The sequence below is a fragment of the Salvia miltiorrhiza genome, chromosome 3, assembly GCF_028751815.1.
Source record: "Salvia miltiorrhiza cultivar Shanhuang (shh) chromosome 3, IMPLAD_Smil_shh, whole genome shotgun sequence".
NCBI lineage: Eukaryota > Viridiplantae > Streptophyta > Magnoliopsida > Lamiales > Lamiaceae > Salvia > Salvia miltiorrhiza.
The window spans coordinates 12,952,346-12,966,184 of NC_080389.1; the positions used below are offsets into that span (position 1 = coordinate 12,952,346).

Sequence of the window (13,839 nt, forward strand, 5' to 3'; positions counted from 1 at the left end):
GAATTAATAAAATATTTTTCATGATGTGACACGCCATTATCAAAGGGATTTGCCAAAGATGCCCCTACGCAAAATGAGTAGTATGAAAATGAGGCGTATGACGTGTCAAAGGATAAGAACGAACTATGAGGGTATTAATGTAATTTCACAAACCGAATATTTAATTATGCAAGGGACGTGTATTAATTATCAAAATGACCCCCTCTTTTTTTTTTTCTTTTCTTTATCTGTATTAAATGTGAGATACTAAAATCGGAAAATAGCCTCACTGCTAATTTGCTACCGCCTTTGTTTGTTGTTCTTCATTATCACCATTCAGATTCCTCAGATTTGCTTCAAGAATTGCAAATTTGTTTTTGAAAAATACCTCCTTGAAATATTATTAGCCTCACAAATTTCCAGAACAATTTCTAGTGAAATTATATTTTAACAGGAGGCAGAAATCCCACAAAATATACCTCATTATCTACATATCTCTGAGCTCTCGAATGTATACATTTCAGAAATACATACACTACCTTTTTGGGTAAAAAAGCCTATCGATGTATATATTTGTATATGTTTTTCATGTATGTATTGATATATACAATTGCACACGAGCAGAGCAGACATAATTTATGAAGAATTAATTACTCTTGGAATGAATTGTGCAAGGAGAGCTGCCCATTGAGCTGAAGCGGTGTCGGTGTAATCTCGATTTTTGTTTGATTTTATTGGTGAATTTCTGGTTAGTTTGGATCAGAGGCTGAATTTCTGTGCGTTTCGGGAAGGTATAATTTCTGAATTTGTGTTTTAGGGGAATTTGATTTTCGTATGAGCTGTGATTTAGCTAGGGTTTCAAGTGATGGTGGTGTCAGGGAATGACCCGTTGGAGTCGTTTTTGAATTCGATTCAAGTTGTTAGGAACGCCTTTTCTCCTATAGAATCGAATTTTCAGAAGGTTACCAAAAATTTCGAGCATTGTTTTAACGGGGCTTCAAAGAATCGGAACTTGAACGGTAGGTTGGATGATGCTAGTAATGAGGTGGTGGCAGCTCAGTTGGATTTGAAGAAGAAGAGTGGTCAACATGTTGATGGAAATGGCGGTGATGGGAGGAAAAAGAGAGTTCCGATCAAGATATTTGTTGGAGTGTTTAAGGATAAAGGTGTAAGTAGTGTGCATAGTAACGTACATGTTAGTCGCGATGACAATGTAAATTTGTCGAGGAAAGGGTTGAAAGAGAGGTATGGGTATGATACTGGTGGTAATGAGGATAAGAGCTTTCATGGGAACTGTCTACATCTTGATGTGGCATTGTCGTTTTTGATAAATGGCTTTGTACAGGCTCTCCCAAGATCATTCAAGCACGAGAAGAGGCAGGTTCATAAGATGAGTAATGCGGATAAAGAGTCTCGTGTGAAAGCTGAAGTGAAATCGAGGGTTGGTAGTGAGATTAAGCAGGAGTTGAAGGTTAAAGAAGGGAAAGATTTGCCTTTTGAGTACTTTATAGGGTTTGTAGTTGATCAGTTCAACAATTTCCCGAAATTTGATGTGGGTGTTCAGGAAAATGAGTGTAAGAGTGCTGAGTGTAAACCTTCGCCTGCACCAGTTAATCAGTTTGACCATTTTAAGGCATTTTTTAGTATTTTAGAAGGTAAAAGAGCAGATGTGAATGGGTTTTTTGGGAATTTGAAGTTTGCTCGTGTGGGAGGAGTTCCATCAAGTATGGTTGGAGTGCCTTCGGTGAAGGATGTCGGAGATGATGGCATTAATAATGCTGTTAATCAGGAAGAAACTGGAGGCATTTCACCGCAAAAATTAGCCAATGGCTTGCTAAGTATTCCTATGTCCAATGTTGAGCGTTTGAGGTCGACTCTGTCAACTGTTTCATTGACAGAGTTGATTGAGCTTTTACCACAGATTGGGCGACCTTCCAAAGAATCCAAAGAAGATCATCCTGACAAGAAAAAACTTATTTCCGTCCAGGACTTCTTCAGATATACTGAAGCTGAAGGTGTGCTTTTCACATCAAGATTACTTCGCTGAAATTCTTGACTATATATTACAGAGATCTTAGTGGTTCAGTTGAGCAAAAAAATTGGCTGATATGTTCAGTGTGCATGTGAAATTATCTTCTGTATGATGTGGCTTAGTTTTGCATATCATGATAATATCTATATGCACACACCACCTAATGTGCAATTACATTTCTCTCATGGTTCCATCTTATTTTGTGTTTTTGTGGAGGCATATTGGCATTCCAACATTAGATCGCTTGCAAATTTAGATGAGAGGGCTATAACAACTTCCATTGACGAGTGTGTTTACTGTTTACTATTATGACTGTACCACCCTGCTTAAAACCGCCTCAAGCATGCGCTTCGTGATACCAAAGAGGTCACGACCAATGCAAAATGTCTGTGCTTGTTTCTTGCTATTTATAAAAATATAACTTAAAACTTTCATGTCTGAACAATTTTCAATCAACTGAGAGCTCTCTTGTGAAGTAGTTAGTCTTTTCTTTAGTGAATCTTTGGTTTGCCAATGAAAAACTTAGTTGTTAGCACCCCTAGTTGGGCTATCTTATGAGCCATTCACGTGTTTAAACTTTAAAGAAGGTTCTGACATTTTATTGAGTTTAAAGGTAAAATTACGATCCTTGTCAATCTTGTTAAATCAGAGTGGTTTCTTGGGTAAAAAAATTAAGGGCTTGCATTAAGAAATTGCCATTCCATTTTCCAGAATACTGTGATCATCAGCTTTGACATTTGAAAGATTTAATCTTTGTAATTTCTGCTTACTGAATATACTGATTTTGGTACCATATCGTCATGATATCAATCTAAATTTTTGTTTGCAGGAAAGAGATTTTTTTTTGAATTGGACAGAGATGGTGACGGGCAAGTTACCCTGGAAGATCTTGAAGTTGCCATGAGAAAGAGAAAACTACCTAAGAGATATGCCAATGAGTTCATGCGCCGTGCTAGAAGCCACTTGTTCTCAAAATCTTTTGGTTGGAAACAGTTTTTGTCCCTGATGGAACAGAAAGAGCCTACCATTCTTCGGGCTTACACCAGTCTCTGTTTGAGCAAGTCTGGGACTCTAATGAAAAGTGAAATTGTGGCGTCACTGCAGAATGCAGGACTGCCTGCGAATGAGGATAATGCTGTTGCAATGATGCGTTTTCTGAATGCTGATATAGGGGAATCCATATCGTATGGGCATTTCCGGAACTTCATGCTTTTACTCCCATCTGAACGACTTCAAGAAGATCCAAGGTATATTGAGGTTTATTTTCTATAATCCCCCCTTCCTTTTGGCCCTTCCATCATAAACTGATTAGTATAACTCCAGCCTGAATCCTAGATTGCTGTCTTACTTCAATGTGTTACACTCACAAGATGAATGATTACAGGCATTATACTAAGTTTCTGGTATCCACTATGTTTCTTTTGTGGAATAGTGTTTACGAATCCATTCTGAATGCACTCTGTTCAATTTAGTATATGAAATGTATATCTTTTAAAGCTCCTTGATGATGATTTCCTGTTACTGGCATCTACATTCGATTATCCAACATTCCAACTGCTCTAAAAACAATCCAAGCTCTATTGCATCTTTGACTGATCCTAAAAGAGCTAAATCTTTTTGCAAGTATATAGTTGGTGATGTGATAGGTCACATCTCCTGTCAAAGTAATGATGTAATTTTTAACATTTACGGATCCCCAAGTGAATTGAGTATTCTAATTTAGTTCTGCTTGTTTGATTAACTATTCGTGTCGGTCTCTGACAGCTCTTCTCTGTGAATTTCAGAAGCATTTGGTTTGAAGCTGCTACTGTAGTTGCTGTACCTCCACCGGTAGAAATACCAGCTGGCAGTGTTCTAAAGGCAGCACTGATTGGAGGGCTTTCATGTGCTATGTCTACAGCTTTAATGCATCCTATTGACACGATTAAGGTAAATTCTTGAGAAACAGAACATTTTATGTATTTGTTTTATTCTGCTTTTCTAATTTGTTATCATCTTGGTAATATGAAATCCCATTGATCATGGTTTGTGGTATTTTGCGATCATGTTTTGGTTACATGATGTAAACACCTTTCGATGTGCAGTCTTCCTGTTAGGGTTTATTTATGTACCGAGTCAATGTTACTTTATGCCCTAGTGATGCAAATTAATCATTATTTTGTGGTACACTGTGGTTGTTTCAGACTATTTGCCCTACGAAGTCTGTAAATCTAGATAAAAGCGGTTGTTCTTCATGATATATGTCTGTCCATGTGAAACCTGTTGGTTCCTTTAAGGTCTCGTGATCGTTGTTGTTCAAACACTACAAATGCTGAATAATTTTCTTATAGCAGAACTCTGCAAGTCTTGCAAAGCTGATGAAACTTGATTTATGTTCAGCATATGGCAAACTGTTATCGACGTCTTGTGTGGTGGCTGACTGGCTGTCATATTGTATAGATAGGTCTTAGTTGAATATTCATCAGAAAAGATCCTCTAGGATGAATCTATAACTTAAAAATGCTTGAGTCAAATAGGTTTAGTCTATGCATTTTGCAGGTTGTCTGATTTCAACGTTCAATGAGCCGATCTGACTGTTCTGTACTGGTTTGTCTATCAGACAAGAGTTCAAGCTTCAACACTCACCTTTCCAGAAATTCTAGCCAAGCTTCCTCAACTCGGAGTCCGGGGTCTGTATAGGGGTTCTGTTCCAGCCATATTGGGGCAATTTTCTAGGTATAATTTCATTTAGCTTCTCTTCACATTAGTCTGTTGCTTCCTGTCAGAATGTTGATTAACTATTCGTACAGTCATGGCCTCCGAACAGGAATTATGGAAGCAAGCAGGCTCGTCTTGATAAATTTTGCACCAACACTTCCCGAGTTACAGGTTAGAATCATGATGGTCTCCTTTAGCTGTATGGTCTCCACTGCATCATTTTTAGCCCTAGTTAGTGATTGAGATTCACTATTGTTCTCTTCCCACATAACTCCTATGGCCGTTTGTATTTTAATAATCCTGCACACTCGAGATATTTACACACACTTGTCCCTAAGATTGTTAACAAAGAGAAGAGGCAATGATTTACTTCATTTATCATGGTGGATAGAAAAGCTCAAGCTTTTGGAGGATATGTTATTGAGAGCTTTCTTCGTATATTCAATGGAACTGAGACCACCTCAGTCCATTCCTAATATATATACTTACTACTGGTGTTTAGGTTCAATCTTTGGCGTCATTCTGTAGCACAGTTCTCGGAACAGCAGTCCGTATTCCATGTGAGGTGTTGAAGCAAAGGTGTCAGGCTGGTCTATTTGATAATGTGGGTGAAGCTATTGTTGGGACATGGCAGCAAGATGGTCTCCGGGGGTTTTTCCGTGGGACTGGTGCAACTCTCTGCCGAGAAGTTCCATTCTACGTTGCTGGCATGGGCCTTTATGCTGAATCCAAGAAGGTATCGATCTCTTTATCATAGTTATATGCTCACATTCTCTACTCGTGCTTTGTAAAACAAGACCTTGTCACCAAACCAAGTTCATTATCACAATTCACTATTTCAGGCTGTCCAACGGCTTCTGGAACGAGAGCTAGAACCTTGGGAAACTATAGCCGTTGGGGCTTTATCCGGTGGACTGGCTGCGGTCTTGACAACTCCCTTTGATGTCATAAAGACGAGGACAATGACCGCTCCTCAGGGGCGCTCCGTGTCACTATCAATCGTAGCTTTCTCAATCCTGCGTCACGAAGGGCCTCTCGGACTATTCAAGGGTGCTGTACCCCGTTTCTTCTGGATTGCTCCTCTAGGCGCCATGAACTTCGCGGGCTATGAGCTTGCGAGAAAGGCGATGGACAAAAACGAGGAAACCAGTGAGCCCCTTCTGCAGAAATAGATAAACCAGTACTGGTAAGTTCCACCAGATTTTTGTTTGTCATATGAAAGCTGCCTGAAGAATTTTTTTCTTCTTTTTTTGGAGCTGTTTCTTAGAATACAGGTAGCTGTTCAATTCGTCGAAAAAATTCTGTTTTTTTTAATAACTTTTTTCGTTTATGCTCAGTTTTTCCTTGATATGAAAAACTAGCTTTCAAAATCGGATTCATCGGTGAAACTTGCATTTGCCGGTGTATAAAATCTGTTTTTGTGCAATAGTCTGCAAACTTTATTTGCATTCTCGTTTCCTTCTTTGTGAGGAGACGAGGAATGTTTGATCCAGTATGAATTATTCAGAGACTTGTGTGGATATAGCTTACAATATATCGATGATTTTGGTCAATGTATATAGCTTATACTCCCTCTGTCCCAACTAACTTCGTTCGAGTTGTCTCAACTAACTTGATCACTTTTTTTATATGGCAAAAGTTTATTTATTTATTCACTTTTTCACTTATCAAACGTAACACGCTAAACATTAATTTCTTAAAATTCATGCCGAAAAGAAAGTGATCAAGTTAGCTGAAGTTAGCTGAAATGAAACTAAGGAGTAATATATTGGGGAATTTTGAAAAAAATAAAGATGATGTGGATGCTTCTAGAAGTGTCTTAAGTTGTGTATTTGATACAGTTAGCTGTAAAATGGATTAGCAGTGGGGAAAGGGGAAATGTTTCACACAGGCCCAAATTTTCTTCTCAGTTTCCGCGTTGGTCTCAGAAGTCAGCTCGAAACTGTTTATACATAAATTTAATTACGGATAATAACTCGTAAATTATTAAATTTTGACTAAATTTTAAATTTGGACATTAATTTAAAAATTTGTTGTTTTGGCAATTATTGTACTTTCAATTTCATTGGATTTTTCCAACGAGTTTGATTCTGGCCAAATTAGAAAATGACACGTCCCAGTGTGATATAATTATGGGTGTGTAGCATATGTGCGACATTTTTTCATTTATTAGACATGCAAATATTAAACGTGTGGCATTTTTACACTTTATTTCGATTCAAATCTCATCAAAACACTATTATCATATCTCAAGTGATGCCATTTTTTTCCCACTAATTAGACATCCAAATGTTAAACGTGTGGCATTTTCGCACTTCAATTTAATTCGAACTCCCACAAAAACTATTTTCATAAATTAAGCAACATCAAAAAAATTCAACAATATTTTCAAGTTTGCAGACTAGTGCAAAATTCTTCAAGTTCCTATATTGTTTTTTGTAGCTTGACGGTTAAGGTGGTTGGGTTCTGGGTGATGGTTAGTTCGAAGTTCGGAGTCTGGCAATTTTCCCACCAAGTTTGCTTGTTTTTTCCTGCTGCTTGTTTTTAAATGGGTACTCTTTTTCCCTCTGGGTTTGACTCTAAGAGATTTTAACAAGGCCGACCCTTAGCTTACGTCTCTGTGCATCCAAGGGTTTCATTTTTAGGTTTTCTTTTCTTTTCTTTTAATAAAATTTCAATTAATAGTAATTCATCCAGCGTTGGGCATATGTTTAAGTTGGTGTGTAAAATCATAGTTTGATAAAAAAAAAAAATTCATTAATGTACATACTATTATCCTTAAATTTAAGTGGTCCTATCCTATATAAAGTGACTTTACATTATTCGCTAGCAAATATTTGAGTTTGATATGAACTTTTTGAACATAAATATATGCTGCTCTGCTCCCATAGCTTTCGTTTTGTCAAAATTCAGAAATTTGCACTGAAAAGGTAAATGAACTATCTTCTAACATGAAGGACCTACACGGACTTACAAAAAAGGGATTGATTTTCTTTTGAAATTATTAGCACGACCAATGTTTGGTGTGACATGAAAACTAAAAAAGCCTCTAGAATATTGCTGCGCCCTAAAGTTTAAATATCATACACACACACACACATAGGTAATAGGTTACAATATTTATGATGTTCAAGTAAGAAAGAGGCCATGAAAGTCAGCAATAAAGGACTGAGTTGAGTGTGTGTGGATGTTGAGAGAGAGCCGCAAAGTAATAAGAAAACAAGTATTGTTTGTTAGCTATATATCATGAGTTTGGATAACCATGTTATTGATATTCCAATGTATGGAGTGGTGGTTATTATACAAATTAGATTAGATTTATTATATAAAATAAATTTATCACAAAATTTCTATAAAATATTATAAATTCATGGGTTAATTGTCTCTAAAATACTGAACTTTCATCAAATTCTTGTTTTGCCTACAAATTTTAAAAAATAGTGTGGTAATTATTGAGATTTTACCACATTCTGATTTTGCATACAAAGTTTAAAATGTGGCGTGATAATTATCGAGCTATTGATTTAATCTGATTTTGTTATCAATTGTGATTTCGGCCAAATTTAAAATACTGACATGGTAATTTGAATATCAGCGAGGGAATAAAACGACGTATGTGATGACATCACAACCACTATTTGAATTATGCAAAATCATATTATTCGGCTAGGCATGTGATAGTAAATTTGATCGGAATCTCGATTGGTAGCAAAATCAAATTAAATCAATAGTTTGATAATTACGACACTACATTTTAAACTTTGTAAGCAAAATAAGAATTTGATGAAAGTTCAGTAATGGTCATGCTACCTTTTCAAGTTCTTAGGCTACTTTGTATGCAAAATTAGAATTTGATGAAAGTTCAGTAATTATCATGCTATTTTTTAAAGTTTATATGCAAAATCAGAATTTGATGAAAGTTCAGTATTTTACATGCAATTAACCTTAAATTCATGGTCAAAATTGATCAATTTAAAAAATGAAAATTTTGCCAAGTTAGGATTCGAATTTTGAACTAATAATTTATTCAATAAAGTTATGGATTTATTAAATTTTCGGATAGTTGAAAATAATTTCTATCATATGATATATTTGGATTTATTTGAACCAACTCTTATGATATAAGGTGTGGGAGACGGAGTCTTCATGTTCCCATTTAATCCAATTTTTTTGTTGCTTTTCTTTTGAGGGAATACCAATTAATTCCATCTTCTATGTAACGGCAGATTCTGGCCCAGAATATTTAATGTTGAAATGTATGTTAAATTAATTTAGGAGTATCAGATATCATAGAGAACTGTGCCATTCGTCTTGTTCTTTTGTCGATTTGATTCTCACCCAATTCTATCCAATTTGCATTTCCATTATGTTACAGAACTAAGTACTCGTGCGGTTAAAGTAGGGGAATAGAAAAAGAATGAAATTAAATAAAGAAGTAAACTGGTAATAATAATTATTATTTTTATTGAATGTTTGATTTAATAATGAAAATGTATCATTAGTAAGGGATCCCCTTTCCTTTTGTTTTCTCTTTATTTTGAGTAACAAATTGGGTGATTGAGTTACCTTCAAGTAAAGATAATGGTTAACTCATTACCCAAACCAAACAATGAGTAATGGATTCAATTAATTGATTCTCTTTTCAACCTCTAAAAACACCCAACCAAACGTGGCATAAATCTCTTATCGTTATCTTGTATATATAAAAGAGCTATTCTAAAATTATAATTTGAACATTGATTTTATGATTTTTTTTATTTCAAATTTAAAAATATAGTAAATATAATTTATATTTATTTCTATTGTTCATTTATAATTCATGTCAAAATTTTCGATCAATTTAAATTGACGTGACTTCAAGAAACAAACATCGAAATCAATTATATATACGCATGCCTATAAACAACCTAAAATAAAATTTTGAATACTGAAAAATCAATGAAATCTCTATTAAATTTTGAAAATTGTGGTTCGAGCTATTACGGAATAACAATTACAGAGATAAGTACATGCTATATTTGTAATATTTTAATTCGCCTAAGAAATCATGGGGCCAAAGTTTTGGATTATAATTTTAAAATAACTTTTTAGATAATAAAATATATTTCATTTTTCAAACTTTAGTTCATGGAAAATCATACTTCTTTCCTTTTTCTTCATCAAATTTTCGTGCCACGTACGTGAATATATATTGTGATACTGAAATTTTGGCCTCATAATATCATAAAAATAATATTGAAACATTTTCTATCAATTCTCTATAAAAATAAAAAGCGTGATACTAGCGAAAAAAAGGTCAAATATTATGACAAATACCGCTTTACAACTTCCAACCATCCAATATTCACAAACACACTCTTAGTATTATAATCGCCATAATATTATGTACCAATCAGAATGAATTAACAATAGCAATGATTCATTTAATAATATTTTTAGTTAAAAACGCTAAATCGTACAAGCTTAGGTAAGACCTCCCATTTTTTACAACATAATAGGTTAATATATACACAGCTTAGGTCCACAATAGTATGAAAAACATTGTCACCATTCAAATTTTCACACTAAACTCGTTTTGAAGGCATTTGGATAAATTAGGTCTTTTAAATTAACTATTTAAGAATCTTTCGGTACAAAGTCAATGAGTAAGTATAGCCAAAATTAAATAATAGTAGTATATAAACCCGAAATACAGTAGATTATTCAATATATTAATTATAGTTCAAATAACTGATTTTCTAGTTCAAATATATAATACTCCCTCCGTCCGCGATATCGTTTCCATCATGGGCGGATCCAAGATTTGTTGATAGGGGGGGCTGAACTCGATGGTATTGAACGGGGGCGGAGGCGATAGGCCTCAAGCCAAAATTTTCGGGCAGTCTGTACAAGTAATTTTTTTGTGTAAGTAGAATTTTAAGAAAAGTGGTGGATAGAGTTGATATTATAGTGAGTGGAGTTTGAGTCTCACTATTATTGTGAGTGGAAGTTTGTGAACCCTATTTTTATAAATGTAAGTAAAAATGATATCGCAGACGGACCGAAATGACAAATGTGGAAATGATATTGCGGACGGAGGGAGTATAATTTATAATTACAAACTGATTTGTCGGCTAGTTATTACAAATTTAGCATAATCCAAGGACATAAAAACAGTGGAAAACTAACTAAATATAGACATTATTGCAGGATAGTAAGTTGGTTATTGCACGCGTCGGCCGATCATTGCCCAAATTTGTAATTAACAAACACTTGATGCAGACATTGTTTTTAATCAAATTTTATAAACCAAAAAACTATTTAGTCAATAAGTTTACCTGATTATTAATTAATCAGATCAAAGTCCACACATCACTTTCCAATTTGTTTGGCGGAATTCGGTTTAATTAATATTTATACTCCAACATGGCCATATTTAGGTACGTAAAAAAATATACTTAATTATTTATTAATTCTCTAGGTATTTGAATGGCTAAGGTCATATATAATGACAATAGAGTTCGATTGATTTGATTATGTTTTTACTTAATTTTGACTTCTTAATTATTTCACAAATATTCCCTCGCCTAAGAAATTATATCGTCACTACGTAACAAAGTAATTCTTTTTTCTTTTGTTAGGTGTGTGTATGTTTCTGACTTCATTCAATATTTATATGATATTATCACAACTTTGAAATTAATTAACTTGTGTCAGTGTATGTGTAGATTACAGTACTAACTTATATACCCAATATAAAAGTTTGTTTTTTTTTTATATAAAAATTGATTTGCTTATTATATCTGTATTATAGATTAGATTTAAGGCAATTATTATTCTTTTATCTATTTCTATTATATTTTTTAATTCTACCTATCGGCTATAGTATTTAATTACATGTTTTACTTTTTAGTGATAGTTTTGTAATGTGTGTGTGTGTTATATAATATTTGATATAAGATAAGAATCTTTTTAATTCATCTAAATTTTTTTAAATATTGTGATACCGCTGAATTGAAATTTATTAATTAAGAAAAAAAAGAGAAAAATAAAAACATAAACACATATTGGTCAATAGCAGAAATGTTAATTAACTAAGGGTCGAGCCTCATCAAAATCTTTTCGAAGAAAATCCAAAGGAAGAAACCCTAGAAAAGGGAAAAGAATATACACTTCTATTACAAGTCAAAAGAAGATAAGAAACAAAAAGTTGAGACCAGATGCGAACAAGTGACTAATAAAACATATATCAACTCAAAAGGAAAACAAAAACGAACGGAGCCCGACTGAATCGGATCTAAGACCTAGCGCATCAAGAACATGAAAAAAATTGTGATACGACTTATCTATTTTTTGCAAATATATTTTCTTCTAAACCCAATACATAAAGATGTGTCACACGTGTCATCCCACTAGTATGATTATTATTAAAATGGAATTTTATTAGAGGAAAAAAAAGAAAAAAAGAAAAAAAGAAAAGGAAACCAAGGAAAAACCCTTGAAAGCACAAGAGAGCAGACTAAGGGCCGAGCCTCATTAAAACCTCTTTAAGTAAAACCCAACAAGGGAAACCTTAAAGAGGAAAAAGAGTGCTCGTCTAGAGGACCTAGCGTTCATAAGCGGAGTTAGGATTATTTCAGAAGTTCCGGCCTCACCATCACCCCTAAATAATCCCGGCTTACAAACGCAGAAAAGACTAAAAACATGAACGAAAAGACCGGCACCAGTACCAAAGCGCACAAAAAAGAGAACTAACAAAACTTGCCCAACAAAAAGCAAGGCAAAAACGCAGAAAACAAGACCAAAAAAGGACCAAAAACTCAAAGAACCGCCACCCCGAAAGGCCACCAAAAGCTCGATCAAATTCTTCCTCAAAGAGTATGCAAAGACCTTCAAAACATCGATCGCAAACTTCCTCATAGAGAAGGCAAAGGTCAAGTCAGCTAAAAAGAAGTCAGTCTGAAAAAATGCTCGTAGAAGAGCCGGAAACAACGCATCACCGACCAAAGCTCGTTGTCCGAAGAAAATCCCCACCGATGAAGAGAGAGCACTTCCATCGTAGGGCCACCAGCAAGGCAAACCCACATCAGCCTCAATCCCGAGCGCACCCGAAGATTGAAAAAGGCTGAGCGATCGCCCCAAAACTCCACAAACATCAAACACAAGCCAGATGCAGACACCAGCGCGATGCCTTCCAAGTGCTCGAAGAAAGTACCAGATCGGCAAAACAGCGCTTAAAGCAAGCAAACTTCTCACCGCATGGATCCTTAAGATTTGGAAGGTAGTCCCATAAACCGTTGCAAGACCACCAGCACTTCCAGTTAGCCTGCTTTCCAACCCAAACTCTCCCAAAGCAGCAAGCCAAAAGAACGCGAGCCACCCCCGCTCCAAAATCCCAGCAGAAACATCCACCCTCTCATCCGCACACCACCTGTTCGTAGAAAGCCTACAACCAAAAAACACCCCCAAGCGACGGCATTGAAAATCAGCCCGACGAGGAAAAGGCAGCCTAATATCAAAGAGCAACAGATCACCCTCACTCCTTTCCTGAAACCAAGCCATAAAATCCGCACACCAAGTGTTTGTAATACAGTCTTCAGCAAAACTGAATAAATCACACACCCCAAAACCAAGGCATTGAAGCCAAATTCCAGCCCAACAATGACAGTACAACTGGAACCAACAAAAAACAAGCCACCGCCTTCTGACAAAGCTCCAACCGAGAGTCCTATTGCAAACGCTAGACTTTTTGTCGAACATGACTATGGACCGAAAGATCTCTAACCACCGCATCCCTGATGATATCAATAGAGTGCGTCCACCATCCTTGAGGAGTATGCGGACTAGCCATGATATCGGCAGGAGAGTTTCCTTCCCGATATATATGCGAAATGCGGAATTTCATATTCTCCAGCATGGCGAGAGCCCGGTTCCAAATAGCCGCAAAGCGCCAAGGAACTCTGCGCGATTTAGTAGATAAAATATGAACTACATAAGAAGAATCCGCTTCAAACCAAATTTTCTGCCAACCATTGGAAGACGCAAACTCTATAGCCGAAATCAAGCCAAGGAGTTCAGCCTCAAACGCAAATCCGTTACCCCCTTCAATATGGAAACAACCTCGCACCATGCCATTCCAATCTCGGAACACC

The 13,839-nt window shown here is 35.6% G+C and overlaps 1 protein-coding gene across 1 annotated transcript; it reads left to right on the top strand.

The window, feature by feature from the left end:
• The first annotated feature begins 205 nt into the window (after positions 1-205).
• On the top strand, positions 206-6,228 carry LOC131017527 (uncharacterized). The gene is made up of 7 exons (XM_057946311.1): positions 206-1,994; positions 2,841-3,258; positions 3,796-3,940; positions 4,611-4,726; positions 4,801-4,879; positions 5,211-5,444; positions 5,551-6,228. Exons 1-7 carry the CDS (start codon positions 845-847, stop codon positions 5,878-5,880), a joined length of 2,472 nt encoding a protein of 823 aa, XP_057802294.1. The 5' UTR covers positions 206-844; the 3' UTR covers positions 5,881-6,228.
• Positions 6,229-13,839: the final 7,611 nt, after the last annotated feature.

Excerpts from the sequence above, each read along its gene's own strand:
- LOC131017527 (XM_057946311.1), top strand. The coding sequence starts at position 845 with ATGGTGGTGTCAGGGAATGACCCGTTGGAGTCGTTTTTGAATTCGATT. Across the intron at positions 3,259-3,795 it reads CGACTTCAAGAAGATCCAAG|AAGCATTTGGTTTGAAGCTG; the intron begins GTATATTGAGGT and ends TGTGAATTTCAG. Across the intron at positions 4,727-4,800 it reads ATATTGGGGCAATTTTCTAG|TCATGGCCTCCGAACAGGAA; the intron begins GTATAATTTCAT and ends CTATTCGTACAG.